Source organism: Saccopteryx leptura, chromosome 2, assembly GCF_036850995.1.
Source record: "Saccopteryx leptura isolate mSacLep1 chromosome 2, mSacLep1_pri_phased_curated, whole genome shotgun sequence".
NCBI classification, from domain to species: Eukaryota; Metazoa; Chordata; class Mammalia; order Chiroptera; family Emballonuridae; genus Saccopteryx; species Saccopteryx leptura.
In genome coordinates, this window is record NC_089504.1 from 315,627,505 (window position 1) to 315,642,688 (window position 15,184).

At 44.9% G+C, this 15,184-nt stretch overlaps 1 protein-coding gene across 6 annotated transcripts in view; it reads left to right on the forward strand.

Annotated features, from left to right (window-relative positions):
- MGAM (maltase-glucoamylase) overlaps positions 1–15,184 on the forward strand; it is a 68,188-nt gene that overhangs the window by 15,682 nt on the left and 37,322 nt on the right. For all 6 annotated transcript variants that reach the window (XM_066362906.1, XM_066362907.1, XM_066362904.1 and 3 more), the window contains 11 exons: positions 818–912; positions 3,966–4,086; positions 5,100–5,209; positions 6,111–6,262; positions 6,815–6,986; positions 8,795–8,894; positions 10,897–11,009; positions 11,288–11,413; positions 12,506–12,637; positions 12,786–12,902; positions 13,757–13,870. In XM_066362906.1, coding sequence (XP_066219003.1) covers positions 818–912; positions 3,966–4,086; positions 5,100–5,209; positions 6,111–6,262; positions 6,815–6,986; positions 8,795–8,894; positions 10,897–11,009; positions 11,288–11,413; positions 12,506–12,637; positions 12,786–12,902; positions 13,757–13,870 — 1,352 coding nt within the window. The remainder of the gene's footprint in view (positions 1–817; positions 913–3,965; positions 4,087–5,099; positions 5,210–6,110; positions 6,263–6,814; positions 6,987–8,794; positions 8,895–10,896; positions 11,010–11,287; positions 11,414–12,505; positions 12,638–12,785; positions 12,903–13,756; positions 13,871–15,184) is intronic.

Genomic DNA, 15,184 nt, shown 5'->3' on the forward strand with positions numbered 1-15,184 from the left:
ACTTAATGTTATTCATTCACTGCAGTGTCTTAGAAGTCTCACTTTCTCACCTTTGAATGTATTAAATGTGCCTTTTAAACTTTCACTCGCTTTTAAATCAGAATCAAAGCCCTTGGGCGGGTTCTAGCTGTCAGTTTCTAGGCTGGTGGGCTCCCTTCACATTTGATGTCATGCGAGACTGACGTTTACCTGAGACCACCGTCACTCAGATGTGTCCCTTGTGCTGAGTGATGACATTCAGGAGGGACTGCCTGTCGACTGAGCAAGGCAGAACTGAGGTTACTCTGGTTCGATTAGTAACATTCCAGACAACTGTGTAGTCTGCACAGGTTCCGTGTGCAAAGCCGTGGTGACCCAGCTGCTGGGACTGGAGGAAAGCAGATCTAGACAATGCACAAGAAATTGGGGTGGCTGGGGTCCAGCTGTACTCTACTTAACAGTCAGGCTGTGACCTGGTTCGGCCCACAGGGCATTGTTGCGCCGACCCCTGGACCAGAAAAGGCAGACTTGGTTTCTGCCTCCCTGAGCTTCCAGTCGAAGGCCAGAGTCAGGCGCCTTGTTCTGGCAGCGCCGTGTCACAGGGGAGGGCCCCGGTGGTGAAAGGAGACGACATGGGTGTGCAGAGAGGTGCACGCAGTCAGCAAGAGCCCTGTGAGGCTTTGGAAAGCGAATGCATTTCTAGCCCGTGAGTGTGAAACCCGATCGGGGTAGCGGAGTTTGCGTACCTGGAGGTGCTGAGAACCATGGGGGTATTGAATGCCCGTGACAGTAAGTCTGTCTGATAGTCGTTTTACCTTTGCTTTTGGGGTAATCAAAGGTCCCGGGACGAGCACCACTCCCGACCCCGCCGACTGCCCGGCGGTCAGCGAACTGGAGCGGATCACTTGCATCCCTGAGCAGCTGCCCACAAAGGTTTGCATTATGGCTCTTGTTTCCATTTAAGAGTTTATGCTGTTGGAGGTTTTTAAAATAATTTTATTTATTTATTTATTTATTTATTTATTTATTTATTTAGTGTGTGTGTGTGTGTGTGTGTGTGTGTGTGTGTGTGTATCTTTTGTTTTCTGTTTAAAACTCACAGAGAGTTGTTTGCATTGCAGCTCTTTGTGGCTCGGGCAAATGAGTCCTGTGTCCATGCGTGTGTGGCGGCATAGCTTCGGGAGAGGCAGGAAGAGCTGTGAGATTCTTTGGGGTTGACAGATCAGCAAATAAAAGTGCAGACAGACCAGTTCAATTTGACTTTCAGATAAACAATTAATAGTTTTATATTTTTTAAAAGTCTTCATTCACTAAAGAGAAAGAGAGAGAGAGAGAGAGAAACATCAACTCATTGTTTTACTTAGTTTCACTTGTGCACTCATTGATTGCTTCTCATATATGTCTTGACCGGGGATTGAACCAATGACCTCATTGCATTGGGACAGTATTTCATCCACTGAGCCACCTGGCCAGGGCCAATACTTCTTTTTAGTGTAAGAATGTCCAATGCAAGACTTGGGACTCAGTTATCCTGGAATGGTTCTGTCCTTTTCTCTGGCCACACTGTTCGCTTCACTGGTTCTCTCTGACTCTGTTACAGCCTCTGTTTCTTGCCCTTTCTCTGACTCTCCTTTTCCTTCCAGAATTCCAAAAGGTTATCTGAGTCTACAATAAAAAGTCATTCACATGCACAAAACATTTAGAGTAAGTACAAAGTTTCAAGAGCCGTGCTCTGGAAGAAGAAGGCAATAAATACCAGATTAGAGATAGTACAGGCATCTGCATATTGACATCAGGGCAGGGTTTCAAGATCATCAGCTGAAGTCCAGCTGCCATGACTGTGAAATACCTTGCACCTGCCATATCAGTCACTTTCCACACTGAGAATGAATGAACACTAAGTACAGCCTTCGGGGTGAAGTCCACTGACATGAAAAGGCAGGATTGTATCAGACCCAGACAGCCTCTTGCTGTAGGTCTTGCCTGGGCACGTGGCACTCTCACATTGATCTCTGTGGCCATCCAGTTGTCAGTGGCCTGGGACCATCTGTGCGATGCTTAAGAGTTGATGCTTTGGTTTGTCTGAAGGTCCTAACACCAAAAGATGTTTTTTAATTTTCTTTTTTTTTCTTTTCCTTTTCATTATTTCTGGAAGCTAATGTCCAAAACCAAGGTGTGGGCAGGGTTGGTTCCTTCTGAGGGCTCTGAGAAAGAATCCATTCCTTGACTCTCCTAGATTCTGGTGACGGACATCTCCTAGATTCTTGATGTCCATTGGCTTATAACTACATCACTCCAATCTCTGCCTATCACTTCACATGGCATTCTGTGTGTGTGTGTGAGTGTGTGTACATCCAATTTCCCACTTTTAAAGACACCAGTCATCATGGATTAAGAGCCCACCCTACTCTGGTGTGATCTCATATTAATGAATTACATCTGCAACAATCCTATTTCCAAATATGGTCACATTCTGAGATACAGAGGATTAGGGCTTCCACATGTCTTTTCTGGGGATACAATTTAGCCCATAACACGGACAAAGGCCGAGAGGTGGGAACTGTGGAAAACGGAAATGGTCACAACTCGAGCCTTGGGTATCGACTGGGATGGTGTAGGTGCTGCCAGAGTGGGTGAAGTGGCAAAGAGAGAAGGGGTGGGAGATGCACCAGAGGATGGGGTGCGCCAGGCTCGTGGGCAGGGTGGACATGCAGGCCGAGGAGGCAACCTGAGCCACATCAGTCGCTTGGAGTAGAGAAAATGCCTACGGGCTGCAGATTGGAGCAGAGTGATGGGGCAAAACGAGCCAGGACCTCCAGAGGCTGTGTTGAAGGCAAAAGAGCAATCCACTAGAACAGATAGCTGAGGATGAGGAAATCCCCAGGACAGGATGAAGCAGTGCCCGGTCCAGCTGTTAGAGCATGGAAGGGCAGCTAGCCTGCTGAGGTAGGACAGCATGCCAGGTAGATCAGTTGGCCTTACCGAGACTCTGGTAGTATTCTGTCCCCTTTTTTCATCTGGTATCTTGCCCTGACCTGCTCTTGGATTAGCGCAGATACTTGCCTCCTTGAAGCAGAAAAGGTGGGTGTGGAGTTTGGAAGACCATGGGAATCAGGTAGAGGAGGGGCTGGCTTTGCTCTGCAGCAGCGAGGATCAGCCATGTAAGGCCGAATGGAGTCGTGTAATGAGAAGCACAGAGAGAATAAGAGGCTTAGACGTAAAGGAAAAAGAAGACACAAGGGAGAAAGAAGAACAGAAGCACTTCATTCAGTATGGGGCCAGAGGCCATGGAGCTTAGTGTCTTAGATTACAGGTTTGGTTAGACTGTATACAGTTTTCTTATTGTCAATTCCAGTAGAGGAGATAAGCCCAGAGAGTCAATGAGTGGGAAAGAAAACAGGAACTCCTAAGACATGAAGGACATACTGTGGGGCTCGAAGACAGAGGGATTAGTATTATCAAGGAGAAGGTGAGAGCTTTCATAGAGATGGGTAGGGTTTTGACAGAGATGGGAGGAATGGAAAGTGATTTCAAGATGCAAGAGATGACATAAAGTAAGGGACAGAAGAGGAAACTGTGGGGCACATATATGACAGATTAATGGTTTCCTACAACCAAGATAGAGGGTGGGTTTTTAAGCCGAAACCTATATATATGAAGCTCCAACTGTAATTTTGGGTTACTGGCAATAGTAACTATATTGTAGTGTAGAATATTTAAATAGATCTTTCAGTTTTATTGTGATGACAGATATGGACTGTCATCCCTACATTGCTATATAATAACAATAACCAGGAAGGGGCATCGGCCAGAAAAATTGGTTTTGAGTATGAGATCTGCATGGACTGGGGCAGGCCACAGTGTCTCTAACCAGCGATTCCCTTGTTTGTAGAGTGAAGGGAATGGTATCACAAGCTCAAACCGCGTTCGTAAGTGATAGTGTTCCAGTCCCTAGTGGAGTTACTTGGACCGCATCTCTATTGCAGGCCACGTGCGAGCAGCGTGGTTGCTGCTGGAAGCCTCAGGGGGCCGCCAGTGGGCCCTGGTGCTACTATTCTAAGAACCATGGCTATCAAGTGGAGGGCGGCCTTGCAAACACAGGTGCAGGTAAGCCCGGCCCGGGGGCAGGTGCTCTGGACCCTCTGGGAGTTGGCTCTGCCGGCTCCAGAGGGGACCTTTTGCAACATGCAGAGTTCGCTCTGCACGGCCACACTTGCACAGGTGGCAGAAGGTGGGCATTGCTCGTAAGCAAAGACTAGATTTTATTTCGGCATCAAGGAAAAATTACCTTGCCTTGGGACGTCCGAGAGACATACTCTCTCCCCGGCTCTCCCTTCATGTACCTTTGTAACCGTGTGCGAACACCATGCCCATGACTTCTTTGGTCTCCAAGTTTCTAACTTTTAAAGAAAGGGATTTGAACTCAGTTATCTGAGACTACTCACAACTCTTAATACAATGTTGTTCTAATGATGTGAAGACAATTCTAGCTTTTTAAACACTTTTTTGAAAGTTAGCCAATGTCGGTGTGCATGAACTAAACATCCCTCTTTCCCCTCCCACCCTAAAAGGCAGGGCATACTAATGACACCCAGGACATAACATAAGCTGACTGTTTGGGGGAGGCTCTCAGCATAAAGAAAGAGGCTTGCTCCCCATCCGGAGGCTCTTGCCTGTCGGGCTCTTCTGAGGTTTCCGCTCTCAGCTGGCTTACGTAACCAGTGAGACGGTATCGATGTACATGATCACCTGTAATGCCACATGAAAATAACCATGAAGGAATATTGTAGATACGCTGAGGGCTGAGAGTGGAAAGGGTATGTGATTAACACGGAGTAACGGATGGGCTGGTGGAATGAGAGTTAGGCCTTTTGGGGAAGGTTTCCTAGCACTCTTATAGAAGAGAGGCATGGTGTTTGGGCAAGGTGATGACAGTACCTACCTTCAGATTCTGGCATGAGATTGTATGAGTCTGTGATGGGGTATATGTCTGTATCTTCCCTACGTTGGGGGAAATAAAGGCTTTTCACCAGCCCCTTTGACGTAAAGGCACATTGTTATGTGTCTGTCTTTTGGGAATGTATACAGCCAGGTCTGCCACCTTTTCCTCTCTGTTTCAGGGTTCACAGCCCAGTTGAAGAGATTGCCTTCTCCGTCCCCCTTCGGAAATGATATCAACAACGTCCTTCTCACAGCAGAGTATCAGACATCTAATCGTTTCCACTTTAAGGTTACAGTTTGTTTATTTTGTTTATTTTTTTCTGAAGTGAGAAGCAGGGAGGCAGAGAGACAGACTCCCACATGTGCCCGACCAGGATCCACCCGGCATGCCCACTAGGGGCTTTGCTCTGTTGCAACCAGAGCCATTCTAATGCCTGAGGCAGAGGCCATGGAGCCATCCTCAGTGCCCGGGCCAACTTTGCTCCAATGGAGCCTTGGCTGCGGGAGGGGAAGAGAGAGACAGAGAGGAAGAAGAGGGGGAAGGGTGGAGAAGCAGATGGGCGCTTTTCCTGTGTGCCCTAACCGGGAATCGAACATGGGACATCCACATGCCTGGTTGATGCTCTACTGCTGAGCCAACTGGTCAGGGCTTTGTTTATTTTTTAAAAAAATCTTAGTTTGCAAGGTTCTTGTTTCCTACCTGATAACTATAGTTACTAAAAATAGAAAATTTTGCTAATGGAGGTCTTTTTCTCCACTGTCATTATTCTTCACGCCTGTGTGTCGAAGGCATCTGTAGTCTTCCTTCAGTGTGGTAATGTCCTAACTATATATTACAGTTTTCTGGTGAGCTTTTGTTTTCACTTATTTGCCCTTTACACCCTGTGAAATGGAGCAGGGAGAGAAAAACATGACCACTTCTTTGAAAATTCTAGAGCTATCCATCTCTGCAGACCTGGGGTGTATGCTTTTACCTAAAGACTAACTTACGCCCAAGTGTCCAACATCTGAGTTTGATAATATACTGTGTGCACGTACCTTAGACATAATGCCATTTGGAACAGTGCCCGAGTTCCCATGCCATGAGCACAGACATCGGGAAGCACTGGTGTTGGTAGGGATGCTTCTATTTGGGGAAAACGGAGAAGAAGTTTTCATTTTGGTTTTTTTTCCTTCATCCCTTGGGACAGCTAACTGACCAAGACAACGGCAGGTACGAGGTGCCCCACGAACATGTCCAAGCCTTCGGAGGAAGTGCTGCTGCTTCCCGGACCTATGACGTTGCGGTCTCTCACCAGCCATTTAGCATCAAAGTGATCAGAAGAAACAATGGTCGTGCTCTGTAAGTCTGGAAAAAGCTACCTGGGGAACCCAGTAGGAAGGGAGAGGGAGTTGTGCAAGCTAGAGGGAGGGTGCGTTTCAACATTATTTTTCAAGGTTGCGAGTACCCCGTTGGAGACCAGACTTTTCACTTCCAAATGAATGTACATTTTTTTCTACCTACCTTCCTCTCCTCTGCCCTTCTTTCTGTTGTTATTACTAAACATTTATTATAGACCAGACACTGGACATCCCTCCCTTTTTTCCTTCCATTTATCTAATCATGGTCATCCACCAGTAACTGTTTACAGAATACCTACTATAATTCAAGAGTAGTCCTCAGGTCATGTGATAGGGTGTCTATGAGACAAATCTAAGAAATGTGGCACATGTACCTGTCCTCAAGAGCTCTGATCTCTTGGTGTCCGAAAAATGTCGCAGGAGGACAGGTGGGGCCGGTGAAGTAGGGGTTTTGAGTCCTTGGCGTAGAAAGACCACTTCTCTGGGCACTGTGTTCTCTCCACCGCACTTGCCCACTGTCCCTGTGTTTCCTACCTCCTTCCCCCGTATGTAGGTTTGACTCGAGCATTGGACCCCTGCTGTTTGCTGATCAGTTCCTGCAGCTCTCCGTCCGGCTGCCGAGTGCTAACGTGTACGGGCTGGGAGAACACGTGCACCGGCAGTACCGCCACGATATGAATTGGAAGACCTGGTCCATGTTCTCCAGGGACACAACCCCCAATGGGGTAAGCTTTCCGGGTGGCCCCTCACCACTGAATACAGAGCCTCATTCTTGAAGGTCACTCCCAGCTGGACAGTATAATGGTTAAGAGTGAGGTGTCAGGGTGGGGCTGTCTGGGTCTGAATCCTGGCTCTGCCAGTTACCAGTTATGTGGTTCTAGGCAAGTTATCTCTTGTGCCTCCAGTTTTTCATCTACAAAATGGGGGTAATATACCGACCTCATGGAGTTGTGATGGGAATTAAATGAACTGATACACATACAGTCTCTAGAAGGGTGTCAGCCACACAGAGAGTGCTCAGTGGATGTCAACTACTTTTTCATTATATATTCCTCTTGAACTAACTGGTCCTGGAGAAAACACTACTAATACTGACTCTGCACAGTGCGTTTGTTAGGGTCTCCATATTTCAGGTCGACCTTTATAAATCTCCAGCTTACCAGCTTTGTCAGCAAAATAGCATACAATATCAACTACAATACCGTATTAATCATTCTCTGTGTGAAAAATGTTCAGGGCAGTGAAAGAATAGTTCTATTGTTGTTGTTGATCGTTTCTTTTCTTTTGCTTTTCTGTGTTTTATTTATTTATTTTCCATTTTGACTGCTAAAGCCCAAAGCAGAGCTATTTTCTAGGCTCAGCAAATACAGGGTTTGTTCAGCAATTATCCTGTCTAAGCAGAACTAGTGGCTGGATGGTTAAAAAGGGGTCAGTGGAATAACTTATTGGCTATTCTATCCAACATTACTATTTTCCCAAAGGACTCTGGAAAAAATAGGTATAATTTACTCTGTTTAACCGATGAGGAAACTGAAGCTCAGAAAGGCCAAATAACCTCCTCCCCCATGTAAAAAAAAAAAAAAAGAAAGAAAGAAAATGTTTGTATGTAACAGAGATAAAATCTGATCCCTGGCCTTTTGAACTTGAAACCATGCTCCTTACTATGCGTATGCCTAGCAGAAAAAAACAGAAAAGATGTTGGATCAGAGCAGCTCCTCTGGGAGGGGCTGGTGATGATTCTTTAATAAGGAGCCCCCCCTCCCGGATCCTTGCTACCTGAAGTGTCCAGTGTGGGCCCTGATGTGGGGAAAATGTGGGCTGTCGGATCCCTTTTCTGGCTACTAAGTTAGAATCCACATTTAGCTGAGAGTCTTATATAATTTGTATGCACACCAAATTTTGAGGAATGCTGTTCTAGAGCAGTGATTCTTAAACATGACTACACGTTGGTCTCACCTGGGGAAATATAAAAAGTCAATGCTCGCCCTCATCCTCAGGAATTCTGTTTGAATTGGGCTGGGATGCAGCCTGGGCTGAGAATACCTCTACTATACTATTTTGAAGTCTCAAAGTCTGAACTCGACTGGTGTGAAGACTTGATTCGCTATCTCAAGGAGAGCGCCATCTTGTGGCACATTAGAAGGGTGACTGATTGATATTAAAACTTGATGGAGCTTCTGCAGTTGGGGTTAGGTCAATAAGATAAGCCTCTTTGAGAGGAGAGCTTCTTAGAACTTCAGTTTCAAAATTCTTGTTCTCTCACGTCCTAACACCTAGCACAAAGCTCTCATATATTTTTTTTAGATAAATGGTCACAGCAGGCTCATTCAATAGGGGAACCACTAGTTCGCTTGGTAACATCAACCAAACATCAACCGTATAGTTTCAAGATTTATCACATCTTCTTTGACCATGAGTTCCGTGTCAGTTACTCACGTGGTTAACACTGATCTCCTGACCTAAGCCATTTCTGGCAGAGTGGGGTTTAGACTATTAGACTGTAAATTTGTGGTTTTTAATGATCTTTCTTCAGGATGGAACGAATTTGTACGGCACACAGACATTCTTCCTGTGCCTTGAAGATGCTAGTGGACTGTCCTTTGGAGTGTTTCTGATGAACAGCAATGCCATGGGTAAAGTACTACAGGGGTATTCATGAAAAAATGCATAAGCGTGCTCTTCAGTCCCTTTCTTACAGGATGGTGATAAAAGGAATGGACCCTTTGGGAATGGCTGAGCCATAGCTTAAGGCCATGTGTGTTGACCAATGGCAGCCATGAGTAGGGGTTTCTCTCCCAGCTCATGATTCTGCTGAATGTGTTCTTCTTTGTTGGAATATTTTCTATTACAGAGTTAAGACAGCAAGCTCTTCCTTGTAATCAGAGGTGGTTTCTACCAATGGGTTCTTCTCCTTCCTTAGACTTCCATCCAGAAGAGGGGTTGATATAAGCTCCAGTAGGAAATAGCCAGTTGCTCTGGGCGTGTTGATGACAGCAGCTGGGCCTGACCAGGGAGCTACAACACTGAGCAGTGAATGTCACAATTAGACACTCCAAGGGTAGCAAAGTGGAGTGGCAAGGGTCATGCAGAGCAAGATCAGCTTGTCTAAAACCAAATAGTGCAATATCACAGGATTCTAGAAGGTAGGTAGCTTCCCTGTCCTTGATGGTTTTAGACTAAAGCAATGATTCTCAACTCTTTTTTCTGCTTGCAGCAGTAACAACTGATCCTAGTGGCAATGAGTCAATCACCGTAGGGAAGAAGGATATATCAGAGTCTCCCAGGGTTGATGGTAGCCACAGGACATTGATCTCTACCCTTTTCTCAGCTGGATTTGTGATGCTCAGAACATGGCCCACAGGTGGTTTGTAGACAGTTTCAGGTCTCCAGTAAGATGAGTGTAGAAATTGAGAGTAAGAGTTGTTGAAGCATACAATACATGCATAAACCTTTTTCCTAGTAATTCATTTTCATGTTATTTTATAAAAGTATCAGTTGGCAAAGAACTGGAAATTTAAAAACTAAAATCTGATCGTTCACTACAGATTGAGAATCACTCTAAGTGATCTAAGATGGTTCTATGACACCCAGTGGAATTTTAGATGGTTCTGAGAGGTACCTAGTCATCTCAGAACAGATTGAGACAGTACAAGGATTGTACAGTTTCAGGTAGTTGAGAGGAGCCAGAAAGCAAGGGAAAGGCCACAGGGTACTAGCTACCCTGTGTGAGGGTTCCCATGGCTGTAGAGTACATTCAGTAGATTTTGAGGCCTTTCACCCTTAAATGCAAACAACGAGTATAGGGAGACCTCACTTCTGAGAGTTGTGATATTCCCGCAGTAACGGTGGGGTGTAGGGTAGGAGTAGATGTGATAGGATTGTGAATGCCATTTTTTTTCCCCTCTACCCTCTTAAGTTCAATATTTGGTGGCCTATGAATCAAACTGACAAAGAACAGGTTAGCAAGAAGAAAGACAATTTATTTACATGTGCAAAATGCATACTCACACGTGTGCTCTAGGGAAGAATGACTTAGAGAGGTGGTTATAATTTGGGGCTTACTTATCATCCTAACAGGTGAATGGGAGGGAGAGAAAGGCACTTGTGATGAAACGAATGACTTAGAGGAGGTGGGAGGGAGAAAAGGCACTTAGGGGAAAGCACATGACTTTTTGGAAAGATAAATGAGCCCGTAGGTGAACAGTTGGGAGATGTGATGTTCTTGTGACAATATTTGCTTGTCTCAGAGAAGGTTACGGTTGCTCTGGGGAAGGAGTTTATGACAACTGAGTACTTTTAGGTTGATGAGTATCTTTATTCTAAAACAATTTTTATGCTACAGTGGCTTATTCTGGACCTCTTCATGAAGTTGGTTGTTTTTTTGTGAATGGGTCCAGATGCTGGAGTGAAGACACTCCAGTCACCAGTTATCAAAATCTGTCACAGAGCCAATGCTTGGACTCCCATTTGCTGTGGGCGTGGACTTTAATTATAAGAGTTTGTCCCTTTGTGTAGAAAAATCTTAGGATCACTTTACTACTGTTCAGATGGCAGTGATCCTCTGCCCTGAGGCTTTGTCATTATTACTCTAGAGTAGGTTCTAATTTTTATTTTCTTCCCTTTGAATCCATTAAGAGGTTGCCCTCCAGCCCACACCAGCCATCACGTACCGCACCATCGGGGGCGTTCTGGACTTCTATGTGTTCTTGGGAGATACTCCAGAGCAGGTGGTTCAGGAGTATCTAGAGGTAAACTCACCTCCTGACCATGACTGAGACAATCCTAAATAGCAAGTTCAATGTGAAAGTGTGACTCCTGAAAATCTGCTATTATTCGGAGCTGTCATATGCCTACTATTACAAATTGACCCCACCCTCGGTGATTTATAAAGGGACCAGGGAAGTAGACTAACCATCTATCATTAATGAAAAAAAGTGTGTGTTGGAAAATGGAGTTTGTTTTGTGCCCCTAAACCAATGGTTTATTAACCAAAGTGGCTAATTTTTATTTCAAATATTTCTTTCAGCTCATTGGACGGCCGGCCTTGCCTGCATACTGGTCACTTGGATTCCAGCTCAGTCGTTATGACTATGGGAGCCTAGATAACATGAAGGAGGTCGTGGAGAGGAATCGGGCAGCCCAGCTCCCTTACGTAAGCCACGTTTTAAAAAGCCTCCACAAATAAGAGAATTCCCTTGGGCATAATTGTTTATATTCTCTCCTCCTGAGTTCAATATACATATACATATATATATGTATGTATAAACATTATATATGTTACATTATATATATATACACACATATATGTATTAACATTATATATGTTCTTTTTAGTAAGAAATAGTACTTAGAGACCGCAATTATGGAGTTAGGGGGCAATCTGTTTATTGCCTCTATTTTTTTAATCATATTTTTTATTAGTAACATTTTCTTATGCTTACTATAATAACTACATCTCATATCATATGCATTTTATTTACATCATGCATTTAGTTCTCAAGGCTTTTTGTATTTTAAGTGAGCAAAAGGATACAGTACATAGGTGTAATAAAGTATTTTTATGTTTTGGATGTTTGGATGGCTAAATTTGAATGTGTCTGTGGTATGAGGCAGGGTGAGGTTTTACAAGGGAGCAAAGGGAGAAGCCTAGGAATCTCTGGAATAACCCTCTTCTCTCCCATAATCCTCTTTTCTCCCATCCCAGCCCCTTGGAGGCAGATGTCTGGGTCTAGAACAAGAGTCAGCTTCATTCTGGGCTCCACTATTTTTGTACAGGTTAGATTAGGCAAGAATAATCAGCAAAGAAGAGTCGAAGTAGAGAAGCAACATGACAACGTGCGGATGGTACAATGAGGGTGAAGCCAGCCCCTACCCCGCCTTGTCTTGTGGGTGGAGTAGACTTTGGGGAATGGCTCTATCTCTGATAGCCTTAGTGATCTGTCATTGTTGTGGTTTGTTGGTGAAATTGGTTTCTAATGCCAATGGCCAACAACAAAGTAGGATGGATGGTGCAGTTATCTTGATTCAGGGGTGGGGTCAGGCCTTAGGGGAACAATGGGTCTTTTGTTTGGAAATTACCATTGGGAAAAGAAACACTTAGATGCCAGGCCCTGATTAGGAACCCTGTTTGGAGCCCGGCACAGCTTGAGGGTATTTCCTGAATAATGTCAGTGATCCTTGGACTGGCTTGTTCAACAAGGGAAATTCCTAGGCACTGAATTGTGGACCTTGGGTGTTCTTTCAGGATGTTCAGCATGCTGATATTGATTACATGGATGGGAGGAAAGACTTCACTTATAATCCAGTGGATTTTAAAGACTTTCCTGAGTTTGCTAAGGAGTTGCACAATAACGGACAGAAATTGGTCATCATTGTGGTATGTGCCACACTCGTTTCTCCCCAAACTGGGCACTCACTCTTCCTTTTCCTGCACCCAGCTCCCCTTCCTCCGTCCCCAATTCCCAATCTCCTTTTCATGCCTCTGACTTAAAGCTCAGCCCTTCGTTGTGTTTCCTCCTGCGTAGGACCCAGCTATTTCCAACGACTCTTCCTCAAGCAACCCCTACGGCCCCTATGACAGGGGTTCAGATATGAAGATATGGGTCAGTGCTTCGGATGGAGTGACTCCAGTCATTGGGAAGGTAACTTAATGGGGAAGCTGGGGGCTGGCAGGGCGGCTGTGCCTGTGTGTGTGTGTGTGTGTGTGTGTGTGTATGTGTGTGTATGTAATTGTTTCACATTTTCAGATGCTTTATGTATGCTGGGGCTAAACTTTCCCTGTCCTTTCGTCCTCAGATACTGACCACCCATCCTAGCCCCTGCATTCCCTTCACAGCCAAGTCCCTGTACACAGCAGCCCCCATACTGAGTGTCGTCCACCTTCCTCCCCCATTACTTTCCTGGCACCGCTCTGCCAAATGGCACCCGTTGCCTCCTAACTGGTGAACCCAGTGGAACTGTTTTCAGTCCCTTTTCCTACTCAGTTTCTCTGTAGCACTTGACAACTTCGACTACTTCTTTCTCAAGCTTTTCTTTGTCCTCGTTGTCTGCGAAGGTGTTACCTGCCGGTTCATGTTTATTATCTCTGCTGGCCCGAGTACATAGTGTCCGAGGGGAAGTGGACAGGCGAGGTAGAAAGAAGAGTAATTGATGGTGGAAACCCACAATTGGTCATGGACCTGTTGAAATTTCTATATCTCTCCCTCATTTATCATTCCTAGAATTGGGGCTAGAGAAAGTCAGAGGGAAGGATGAACCGGAGTTGAAGATTAGCACGGACTTAACCAATTTTTTAATATCAGTGTTTTCTCAAGTGACTGAGTCCTGACACGTAGTCTAGTACTTGGAGTGCTTCACATTCCTAACTCAGCAGGACCCGTGCCCGGCACCTCTGTTGTCATGATCATATTAGGGATTTTTTCCCAAAGTACTCTCTTTCATGCTGTAGTCATTTAATTTACTTTGATCAATGTGTTTTCTCTTTCCCCTTCTCTAGGTTTGGCCTGGAAGTACTGTGTTTCCTGATTACACCAACCCCAAGTGTGCTGGCTGGTGGACAAGAGAGTTTGAGCTTTTCCACGATCAAGTGGAGTTTGATGGAATCTGGATTGTGAGTTCTCAATGTTCCGATTACTAGGTGACTGATGTTCAGACTGTGCGGAACGCTGTCATTGAGTCGGGAAGCACAGGGGGAGAGAGGGGAGGAGGGCAAGTATGGCGAGACTTTTATGCATCTCCTACTTTGTGTGTGTTACATGCCGTTGAGTCGGCTCCTGGTGACCCTGTGAATGACTGATGCCCACAGTGTCCCGTCCTCACCAGCCCTGCTCTGCTCCTGCAGACTCACGCCCGTGGCTTCTTTTATGGAGTCAGTTCATCTCATATTTGGTCTTCCTCTTTTCCTGCTGTCTTCTGTTCTTCCCAGCATCAAAGTGCTTTCCAAAGAACCCTGCCTCCTCATGATGTGTCAGAAACAGGACACTTTGGTTTTTGTCATTTTTGCCTCCAGTGATGTCTCAGGCTTAATTTGCTCTAGGACCACTTACTCATCTTTCTGGTGGTCTATGGTATCCACAGAGCTCTCCTCTAACACCGTATTTCAAATGAATCCATTTTTTCTTATCAGCCTTCTCCATTGGCCAACTTTCTCATCCGTACAGAGTAACTGGGAATCCGAGGGTGTGGGATGGTCTCAGCCTCGGTCTCCAGTGACACATCCTTGCTCTTAATGATCTTTCCTAATTCTTCCATTGCTGCCCTTTGAGTCTTCTCTTTCTGTTGATTTCTTGGCTGCAGTCTCCATTTGAATTGATGACTGAACCAAGGTGAGCAAAATCTTACCTTACAATTACAGTGTCTTTGTTTGTCTATGTTAGACTTGTGTATTTCTTCTATGGGTGTGATTTTTAACTTCTTGATGTTCAAATTCCCCATCTTTCTATTCAGACAATCTTACAAAAACATGTAGCTTAGAATCAAAATCAGATTGTTAGAGTTAGAAGTAATCTGTTTTTTCCCCCTCTGAGTCCAGCACCACTATTACAAATGAATGAGCTGAAGCAGAAATAGGTTATATCATACACTCCTTACATTGTCACAAGGACACAAATTGTTCAGTTCCCAGTTCAGGGCCCTTTTACTTGGAGATATTGGGCAGATTGACTAGAGCCAGAGTGCCCAGGTGCATGACAAATGGTGGCTGCAGTAAGGGCCAATGTCTCATGTATTGTCAAAGGAAAACAAATGCACAGTGACAGATGTTCAGCCAAATTTTGGGGGCTGTAGAGTTTATTTATTTTCTGTTTATAAGAGACATGTAGAAACTTTAAACAATACAGAGAGCTAAAAAGATGAGAGCAAAACCCTCTAAAATGATATCAACCGAAGACATATCTTACTGTGTATCTCCCGGACCTCTCACTTA